Source organism: Phodopus roborovskii, unplaced genomic scaffold (genome assembly GCF_943737965.1).
Source record: "Phodopus roborovskii unplaced genomic scaffold, PHOROB, whole genome shotgun sequence".
In the NCBI taxonomy this organism is placed as follows: Eukaryota; Metazoa; Chordata; class Mammalia; order Rodentia; family Cricetidae; genus Phodopus; species Phodopus roborovskii.
The window spans coordinates 9,361-20,176 of NW_026125426.1; the positions used below are offsets into that span (position 1 = coordinate 9,361).

The window sequence follows — 10,816 nt, forward strand, 5'->3', positions numbered from 1 at the left end:
CTGTGGTAAATATGTCCTCCATTAAAGCTAGCATTTTTTCCAAAGAATTAAACAGATGTGGAGCATTTCCAGAAAGTTAGGGGCCACTCGGTAGCAAGGTTTGGTTCATATTCTTTAGAAAGGCATGGGCTGGGACTCCTTGGGTTGGGGTTCTACCCTCTAGTCTAGACTGTCCAGGACAGGTGACCTGACATTGGCCCTTGGCCATACCTATGAGCAGTAGGGTTCAGTCTAGCAACAAGTGGAGAGGCCTGACTCTCTACAGAGAACCTTGGGATCCACCATGACTCACCTGAGCATACATGGCAACTGTGTGCCTGCTGAGAGGTAGATAGGTGGTATAAAGAAATGAAGGGCCAAATAGGGGAGAGATGGGTGTGCCCACCGTCCAAGCTGTCCACCAGTCTGTGGCAGGGGCATGGCTCTTCAGCTATGAAGAGACCCACTGAGACCCCAAGGGAAGGAAGGAGGGGAAAAAGGGAAAAGAAAGGGGGAGAAAAGGAGGGAAAGGAAGAGAAGTATGAAGGGGGGCAGGGTGGAGGAGGGGGGAGCTGGGTCTCTCTTCCCTGGCTGTGTGTGCAATTATAACGTAAACTGAAAGAGTGAGCCCGCCATGCTTCACGGAGGGGGTTTGCCCTCCTGCAATGCTGCAACTCCTGGCTGTTTTCTCAGGCCATGTCACCAAAGATGTCTTGTGTTAGCTGCCAGCAGCTACTACCTAAGGACTCCCACACCCACTCTCTGGGAACTCAGGACTTTTGAGTCCAAGCCATCAGTCATCTGGTCTCTCTCTAGGAGGCCATGGAACTATTTTACAAGGTGTGGGGGTGTGTGTGTGTGTGTGTGTGTGTGTGTGTGTGTGTGTGTATGATGTACATGCATACAGATGTATGTGTGCATGTTTTTAATGGAGTGGCACCACATGGGGTGATGTTGTCTCCCAAGAGCCAAGCATACTCTAACAAAGCCCCAGTGCCAGGCATGAGTTGGTGGTCAGAATACAGGGGTAGTCTCCCAAAGCAGTATGGCTACTGCCATTGCTCTTGGCTTCCTTCCAGGTAAGACTGTTGCTGAAGGCAACACACAGTTTGGACACAGGACTTGATGGACCTGAGTTGGAACTGACCAGGACACCTCCTTCATAAGGATTGGTTCTTATGGTATTGGAAGGGGCTTTGCAAGTTACCAAGGGAGAGGAGCAAGGGGTAGTCCTATCCCACCTTGAAGCCTATGAACTACAGCCATGACTGGGCGACCAATATAGCAAAATAATAGTGAAATAATGGCACTTTTTATCATGGAGTAACCAACACCTACCTAATTAGACTTAACATCTATTCAATAGAAAGGAATTCACATCTGTTATTGAAAACCCAGCCAAGCACTTATGGCTGGAGAGGTCATAGACCCCACAGGAGAACCTCTTACTGTCACTTTCCTAAGCCAATAAACTTTCTCACTATATTCTAACTACTTATGCTCACTGGTGAGTGTTGTTCTTACCGTATCAAAAAGAAAAAAGAAAAGAAAAAAAAAAAAGCTGCTTTCTGCAACAGATAGAGACTATTATTGAGATCCATGACTGGTCCAAATGCAGAGAATAAATGACTGTGGCATGCCTAAACTCACTCTACATCTTTGCAATGCAACCCTATACCCAAGGCTCCTAAAAATCATGGAAGGGGAAAGGAAGATTTTAACAGGCATCCTGGGCAGATATTGCTAAACCCTGTCCGCTAGGCACAACATGGAAAGTGCACCCATTAAATCTCAACAATATGGTTTCCTGGATAAGACTGACACGGTGGCATCACCACATGCCATGTGGACAGGGAATTTCTGCATGATCCCATTCCTAGAGGTAAAGCTGCAGGGTGACCAAGGGCTACTGAGAGAGAATAAATTAGTTTCTTCAGGGATGAGCTCCCACTTGGGTGTCGATCCCAAATGGTCAACCTTGAGAGCATGTGCCTATGAGCAAAGCAACATAGACTCAGTAGACATAACGCGCTATACCCTAATTAAAGAAGACACCATGTATTTGGAGAGGAGCACTGCAGTTTGAGCGAGGGAGGGGTGAGAGTAATGCAGATGCAAAGCTCCATTTAAGAAGTCTTCAAGAGAAAATTAAAATACAAAATAAAAAAATAAAAATGAGTGTGTGGCCTAATCCACATGCCTTTCCCTCAGGCTTCTACTGAAGGGCAATGTCCACATCTCAACAGGCCACACCCAGTGCCACGGTGCCAGAAAGATGACAGGATGACATAGGGGCTGAGCAGATCAACCCAAATCCCTGTCTGTGTCTAGTTCACAAGCCCCGAGGGGTCCTGGCTTTCTCAGTCAGCTGTAGTCACCTCCTGAGGATGTGGCCCAAGTCCTGCCCTTTCTCAGAGAGGGAGGCTCAGGCAGAGGCACGTGCAGGGACAACAATGACTGACACGTGGTGGGGAGAGGAGACTTGCAAGACCAACAAGAGTGCTTTCCCCTTAACTGCAGAGAAGTCTGTGAATTACTGTGGTGTGTGGGGGAAGGTCTCTGGAAAGTGCCTAAAAATGGAGGGGGGTTCGCCAAACTATTTTTAAAAACAAGTTTTCCCATCTGGATTCGAGCCACCAAAGCCTAGGACGATGATGATGGGCCCAGTGGCCCCCAGAGCTAACAAAAGGCAAGCGCACCAGAGCTGCAGGTGCACCTACTGAGCTCTAGTGGCCACACCCCGTCGGGGGCGCGGCAGGGGTGCCCCAGGCGCACGTGGTGCGGGCTGCGGGCTCGGGTAAACTGTAGTTGTGGACTTGGCTGACTGCAGCTCGCCAGCGCGCAAGAGAGGCTGGAGCCAAGCTAGGCGGGGGCAACGCGCACAATGTGTTTCTTGTTAGGGACTCCCAGGCCGGGCCAGGTTTTGCTCTTGGTGCGACATTATATTAAGAAGTAGTTTGATTCCGGACAAGCCCGCCCTTGTTGCAGGCTGCTTGCGGGGTTCCCACGGACGCCAGTGGGCAGACGCGGGTGGCCTGGGCGCTACGCTCGCTCGGCGCGTCGGACTGGGGGGCGCCCTGCGAGTGCGGCCTGGGGTCCCCGCAGTGACCCCGGCTCCCGTGGTGGCCCGACCCGCGGTGCGCGCCTCTCGGTGGTGCAGACTTGGCGACGCCAGCCCCAGCTCTCGCCAGTTCGCAGGCGGCCAGAGATTGTTTTCCAAGACCGTATCACTACGTCCAGTTAATTTTTTTTTTTTAATTTGGTGACCGGAATAGAAGTCCCAGGAAAATCCTTTGTGAATGCCAAATGTGACCGCAAATCGGGGCACTTCACAGTGTTGGAAACAAAATATTTGTGGCTCTCTATAGTTAAATCGTACTCTTCCGCCAAACTTCTCAAGCTTTCTTTGACATGGCTGGAAAATGATCTTCTAAAAGGGGATCAGAAGGTGGCAAGCAATTGGGTTTGGCACGACTCCTTTTTATTAAACCTGGGGCTCGAGATACTCAGGTAAACAGCACCGTGCGGGAATCCTAGAAGGAGTTATGACCGGAATTGTGGCAGGGCGAGGGCGGGCCAATTCAAGGCTAAACCATTGTATTAGCAGCGGCGCTTTGCTAATGCCATTTATTAGCTGTGTATGACACGAAGTGTAAGAGGTTAGGCAAGTGTTCAAAAAAAAAAAAAATACCCCAAAGAGAAAAATAAACTTCCTCTTGTTTGTTTTTCGTGGCTTTGCTCACTCTCCTTCATCCCTAGCGCCCCTCATCTGAGGCCTTTTTTAAACCCAAATTAGGTTTATCTGGTTGCAGGATAAGGGCTCCCTCTTGCCAAGGTATTAAATAAACACGTAAAGAAAAAACTCGAGTCCTTATGCAACCCAGATGCTTTTTCCTCGAAAACCACTACAAACCCGGATAAGAGAGATAACAGCCCTGGCCGGTTGTGCGCCTCACCCCCTCCCCCAAATTCCCAGCAATCCCCCCACACACACACACACCACGCCCTTGGGTTTTAGTGCCAGCAGAGAACGATTGTGTTCGGGATCTTTTCTGCAGGGCAGGGAATGAATAACTGCCGCTAAAACTCTCCGCCGTGGATGGGCACCCTAGGATCCGGGTGTCATAAACTATCCGGAAATGTTGGCATCTGGTTCTAAAGAGAACCCCTGGAATAAAATCCCAGACAGAGAGAGAAGGTGTCAGCGTCTCCAGGCTGACTTTCGAGTTTCTGTACTCTTGGTGATGTCAGGCAAAAACTCAGCACAGTGGAGGGGCTCGCCCACCCCCTAACATCCCCCCCCCCGCGCGCTTTTGTATCGGAAATGAGCACGCACACAGTTGCGGGAGCAGCACGCTGAAATGCAGAGGAGCCAGAGGACCGCAAGCAGCAGAACAACCTACCATCTCTCAGGGTGGGGCGTGGGGCTGTTCTGGAAAAGTCTGATGCCTTTTGCATAACCACTAAGGATTCCTAAGATTATGTCAATAGAATGAGGGGGGGAGGGGGGAGGATAGGGGTCCTTCAAGTTTTTTTTTTTTTTTTTTTTTTAAATCCAAGCCATCCAGGCAAGGATCAAAAAGATCGAGGGAAATAAATAAATCTTGCCCTGAGATGAGACAGTGACCTCCTTCGCATCCACTTCTACCCTCCCTCCAGCTCCACGCCTCTGTTGCAAAAACATGAAATAAAGCAAAACCTTTCGCTTTGGCAACGTCCAAGCCACATCAACGGCCCCTTTTGCGAAGCGAAGGCAGAATTCTTTCTTCTCCCTCTCCTGGCTTTTTCCCCTCGATCTCCTACCCCCCTAGATACACACACCCTTTCTCCAGTTCTTTTCTTCTTGGTCCTCCTTCCTTCCCCCAAATCATTCGAAACTTAAGACTTGCAGAGGCTGCAGGTGCGCGCAGGCTGACGCCCGGTCAGGGCGAGCCTGGGACCGCCGGGCCTTGCAGGCATTGATCAGCTGGGCGCGCGCGCTGAGTGACGGCGCCGTTGCCGCAGCCGCCTGAGCGGCGCCGCGAGGACAAGGCTGCAGGGCGGCGTGAATGGGCGGCGTCACCCGCCTGGCGCCAGAGAGTCTGCTCCGGGGCTCCGGCTCCGGCCCCGCCGCGGCCTGGCCCGCGCGCCGCCGCCGCCGCCGCTGCTGCCAATTCATCACCTGTCAGGGATCACTCGGGGGTCCGGGCGGAATGGACACAGCTGTGAGAACAAAACCGAGGAAGAAAGGCGCGAGCTCCCAATTGCGCCAGATGTGCAGAGGACCTTGAGACTTGCCCCCGCCGCGCCGGCTCCTCCCCCCCCCCTCCCAGTGCCATCGCGCGGGGATAGTAGCCAAGGAGGCCGGGCCCGAACCTGCTTCTGATTACCGCGCGTAGCCTGGACACGGTGGGGGGATATGAAGGGGGTGGCTGGGCTCGGGGAACTACAGAGTCGGCTGTTGCTTTAAGCGGGGGGGGGGCGTCCCAGTGGGTAGCTGGGGCGGCCAGTATTTCCACCACCAGCAGCCCCCACCCTATCCCCCCCCGCCGCGGGAAGCCCTTCACACCTTCCCACCACCCACGGATCCCTCCCTTACTGCAGCTGGGCGCGTCCTGCAGCTGGGACCATTGAACTTCAGAGCTCTCAGATGAAAATCCACATCCACACCCAATTGGCAGATTTTTTTATATGCTATTATAAGCCTCCCCGAAAAAAGGCTCCCACCCCATCCTGGGCCCCCAAAACATAATTTCAAGAAATGTCAACCCGGGCTTGCTGTGACAGATTTATTAGTAACTCCGGCCTTTGCTCAGCCATTGACTTGCACAGTTTCACAATCCCCTTAAAATGATCTTTAAGTGAATGCAAAAACGGGGGTAGTGTGCCAACAAAATCGGATTCAGCGCAGCCGGGCAGACTGGACTCTGGCATGGCAGCCAAAGAAAGAAACGCCAGAGAACTTTCACCATATTTAGCAATTTTACTATATCAGGGTACAAGAATGGTCTTGGGAGAAGGCGCTCATGCGTTGTTGCTATCTGCCAGTGTGTGTAGCGAAGCTGCACAGTGCTCGCTCGTTATCATCCAGCCCAGGGCCTTTCTGTTGGGATAATGAGGCTGGCACGGGCGCTAACATACGGTGTCCTTGGAAAAAGCTAAGAATGCGTCAGTACCGCAGAGATGCAATGTCCAAGAATCATAAGTAATAATTTGAGAATCCCAGAGATGTTTGTTTACATTGGCTATTATTGTAAAATACTCAAGAGTATAACATCATGAACCAAAAGTGTCAAAACAAAATCTGTTCCGCTGTGGCACGTATGTGACAGAAACACATGTACACGCAGTACATCATGAGGCTCGAACTGTGCGGGGACTCAGATAGTAAGCCACTTCCAGGCTTAATAACGGAGGCAGGAGAATTGTCAATCGAACTCTGTCACTGACTTGCAGGCAGCACTGCAGGGCTCGCGCAGGATTTCCCTGCAGGGCAGTGTCCCTTTGCAGCCTCCACACCAAGGTGGCCTGATTTTACCACCTCTTCGCCACCGGACTCTGCCTCCCTAGAGAGAAGCCCAGGGGCACATGGCTGTCACGTGGAGGTCAGAGATTGCCTGGCCCACCAGCTGAAGAATTAATCATTAATTGAAGGAAAATACTGTTCCCCCACTACGTAGCGTTGCCCGGATTCTGCCTTCTTCCTCTTTCTTACATTCTTGTATGTGGTGGATGGGGGGGGGGGGGAGTCAACATGATACTACCAGTTTACCCTTTCCATTTTTATTTATTTTTTAGAGAAATAGTTTCCCTCCAATATACGGTAGTCTTCTGCAAAGCAAGGATTCAGTGTGAATTGAGAGTACTGGAGTCGAGAGCTCCAAACTTTCTAAAATGTTGCTGCATCTAAAAGGGTGCCGAAAGATTCCTAACCTCATACGTAACAGCATTTGCTTTAATAACAGCGATAAGCTGTCAGTCAATACCTAGGACCACCTACCTGACAAAGAGCTTCCCAAGAGCCCAGAGTGCTGGAATGTGGCACCAGAAATCACGATTTGTGCATAATTAATCGCGTCACTTTGCCACCTACACTGAAGGACACAGACCAAGGGCAGTGTATGTAGTTCAGTGCGCAAACCCTACTGATGACCTCCGATTAATGGATTCATTATACCAACCCGGCCTCATTCTTGGGGGACAGAAGAGGGAGAATCCTGAACATGCCGAGTCCCTCGGGGCTCCTCTGCGGTCTGAGGGAGACCGCACAGAGTTCACTACAATACTCCTGTCACTGAGTTTCCCAGAAGGCCCCCCCCGCGTTTCTCCAAGTTGCAAAACCCCACGCTCAACCTGTCCTGAATGTGTACCTGGGTAGTTCTCTTTTCTCCCCCTTTCAAACATGGCTTTTCTTGATTTCAAAAGAAGGAACTCGCTCTGCAAACGTGATTTCCTAACGGCGCGCTTCTTTTCCCTTCAGCAAAGGTCGCTGTCTTCCCTGACGCTAGCGACCTATGACTTCCCCATTGCTGAGCGGAGACCTTGGGGCAGCAGGCAGCCCTGGGGCGGGGATGACTTGCTCCGAGCACATCCCCAGGGTGGGGGGGGGTCCTACCGTTCTGGGGATGGGAATCAGGCGTGCACATTTGCACACTCGGGGCCCCTGGACTACCAGCGCACACTGTACTCAATTTACCACCCCAGCTGGCTCACGCGCGCTCCGCCCACCCCACGGGCATTGGCTGCAAACGCGGAAGGACCGAGCGCTCTCACTCACCAATGAGAGAGCTCGTTCGGCATGATGGACGGTACCCCTTCCACCAATGGTGGCTGAGGGATGCCGGATCGAGTGGCCCGGGCGAGTGCACATAAAAGCCGCCCCGCCCGGCTCGCGCTTCATTCTGAGCCGAGCCAGGTGCCGCGCAGCCAGCTCAGCCCCCGCGGCTGCTCCCTCCCCGGCCTCTCCTCCTAAGAGCAGCATGAAAGCCTTCAGTCCTGTGAGGTCCGTTAGGAAAAACAGCCTGTCAGACCACGGCTTGGGCATCTCCCGAAGCAAAACGCCGGTGGACGACCCGATGAGCCTGCTCTACAACATGAACGACTGCTACTCCAAGCTCAAGGAACTGGTGCCCAGCATCCCGCAGAACAAGAAGGTGACCAAGATGGAAATCCTGCAGCACGTCATCGATTACATCTTGGACCTGCAGATCGCCCTGGACTCGCACCCCACGATCGTCAGCCTGCACCACCAGAGACCTGGACAGAACCAGGCGTCCAGGACGCCGCTGACCACCCTGAACACGGACATCAGCATTCTGTCCTTGCAGGTGAGACTCGCTCGCCAGTACCCCGCTGCCCGTGAGCTCCAGGTCGCCCGACCTGTCACTCTTAAAGTCTGTGGTGGAGACAGGTTCATTAACTTTATTTTTTAAGAAAACTGCATCGAGCCTCACGTGAGATCGCTACTTAAGTTCTTCGGTATGGGCTGCGTCTGTAGCTGCCTTGTAGCATGAACCTGTTAAATGGGACTTGGCACTTTCGTAAAAGGAGTAGGGAGGCTGTCTTTTAAGATTGTCTAATACCCTGCCTTTTATCCTCTTCTCTCCAGGCATCTGAATTTCCTTCTGACCTTATGTCGAACGATAGCAAAGTACTCTGTGGCTGAATAAATGGTGAGTGTTTGGGGGTGCCTCCTGTGTGCGCGTTTTGGTAATGTGCTCGTGTGCGTCTGTAAAATGTTTGGTAAATGCATGCTTACTTCGCTGTATTATGGGTGCCTCTTGTCTTACCAGATAGGCATGAAGGGGCTTGTAGCAGTGGTTGCTCGAGATTACAGAACATTTGCCTTTAAAAAAGAAAGAAAAGGAAAAAAAATGCCAGTAACTTATGGCAGGACAAAGTGTTATTACTGGCTTTTGTGAGCCCAGCGGTGGTACTATGAGGTACGAATCTCGGCTGTAATTAATCTTATCGCCACAAATTCCATAGTGATTCTCTTTTCCCAAAACTGCTGAGATTTCTCCAGCCAGCTGAGAATTGCTACCCTGAGCCTTGCCCCCTGTGCTCTGGGATCCAGATTTCCCTATCTGTTGACTATAGGGCTGTTTTCAATCAAATAATTGTTACAAGAAGCATACTGGCTGGCGCCTGTGAGCGGGCTGTTAGAGATCCAAATAGGAGACTGGGTTTGGGAAGTTTCTCCCTCGAGTCTCTGTTATTTTCATGTTTAATTTGTGCTGTTGAGGCCGGCTATGTGTGCCGCATCTGGACGCCAGGGCCAGGGTTTGGTTTAAATGTTCAAACTGTGGCTTCCCCGGCGCCAGGCTGACCGCCTCTGCCCTTAGGTTACTCACCCCTAAGCTGCTTTTCTCTACCGATCTTTTGCAGGCGTCTGAGGACTTTTTTTCTTTCTTTCTTTTTTTTTTTTTTTTTTTTTTTTTTACTTTTTCTTTTTTGCACAAGAAGTCTACAGAATCTTTTAAGTTGCTGAACTTTTTTTTTTCTTTCCAACCATTTTCCCAGGAGAACAATTTGAATGGACCTTTTTAAAAAGAAAAACAAATGGAAGGAAAAGGGAGAGTGATCATCTTCCCCAGGAGTTCTCCAGGCCGGACTGTGATACCGTTATTTATGAGAGACTTTCAATGCCCTTTCTACAGCTGGAAGGTTTTCTTTATATACTATTCCCACCATGGGGAGCGAAAAACGTTAAAAATCACAAGGAATTGCCCAATTGAAGCAGACTTTACCTTTTTTTCAAAGGTGGAGCGTGACTACCCGAAGGACCCAGTATTCGGTTACTTAAATGAAGTCTTTGGTCAGAAATGGCCTATTTGACACGAGCCTACTGAATGCTGTGTATATATTTATATATAAATATATATATATATATATATTGAGTGAAACCTTGTGGACTCTTTAACTAGAGTTTTCTTGTATAGTGGCAGAAATACCCATTTCTGCATAAAAATGTAATGACGTACTTAATGCTAAACTTTTTATAAAAGTTTAGTTGTAAACTTAACCCTTTTATACAAAATAAATCGTGTGTTTATTGAATGTTGATGCTTGCTTTATTTCAGACAACCAGTGCTTTGATTTTTTTATGATGCTATGTTATAACTGAACCCAAATAAATACCAGTTCAAATCTATGTAGACCATATTAAGATTATAATAAAATGTGTCTGACGTCAATACCTGGACTCTGAATGATTCTTGAGATGGCCAGTGCTTGCTTAGGCCACAGCCTTCTCACCTCTATCACATAAGTGTTCCATGCCAGCCAGAGACGGACGGTGGGCAGACTACACACCTAGCAGTTTGGTTCTGTGCCTTGTGTTGGGACAGGGTTTAAAGCAGGATTTGTGGAAGGTAACTCCCTAGAGTTAGGTCATTGACAGTCTAGAAAGTGTACAGTCAAGAAGGACTAGTGTCTGGGTGTGTGGAAAGACACTTGAAGCAAGATCCAGATTTAGAAAGAGGAAAAAAAGGGACCTTGACTCTCACCTTTTGCCGGTGGGAATTAAGCTGTCAAACCTGACCGGAATCCCAACCCTCCACTGCCCTCTCTTCCTCCACCTGTAGCTCACACAAGCCTGCCTGGGCCAGCTGCTTTCCCAGTCCCATGGCTATTAAGGCGCTCTTCACCTGTGACTGCTATCTGAACTGCAAGGAGCAGAAGGAAGGTGCTAGAGATAGGGAAGCCCCTCCCACTCACCAAAAAAAAAAAAAAAAAAAAAAAGACTCCAGTATTACCACCTAACCAGATCCCTGAGGACACTGGGCAGCTATTTACCTATGCCTTCTATGGCTGCTTAGACTCTGTTCCCAAGTTGGAAGTGACATGGGGTGGGGTG

General features: G+C 50.2%; 1 protein-coding gene across 2 annotated transcripts; it reads left to right on the forward strand.

Annotated features, from left to right (window-relative positions):
- Window positions 1-7,914: 7,914 nt before the first annotated feature.
- Window positions 7,915-10,154, forward strand: LOC127215304 (DNA-binding protein inhibitor ID-2). 2 transcript variants are annotated; one of them, XM_051175675.1, is made up of 3 exons: window positions 7,915-8,285; window positions 8,567-8,630; window positions 9,721-10,154. In XM_051175675.1, the coding sequence occupies exons 1-2, from the start codon at window positions 7,938-7,940 to the stop codon at window positions 8,621-8,623; spliced, it is 405 nt and encodes a 134-aa protein (XP_051031632.1). In that variant the 5' UTR covers window positions 7,915-7,937; the 3' UTR covers window positions 8,624-8,630; window positions 9,721-10,154. The 2 variants fall into 2 exon arrangements, with proteins under 2 accessions (XP_051031632.1, XP_051031631.1); XM_051175674.1 differs by lacking the exon at window positions 9,721-10,154 and adding an exon at window positions 9,481-9,713.
- Window positions 10,155-10,816: the final 662 nt, after the last annotated feature.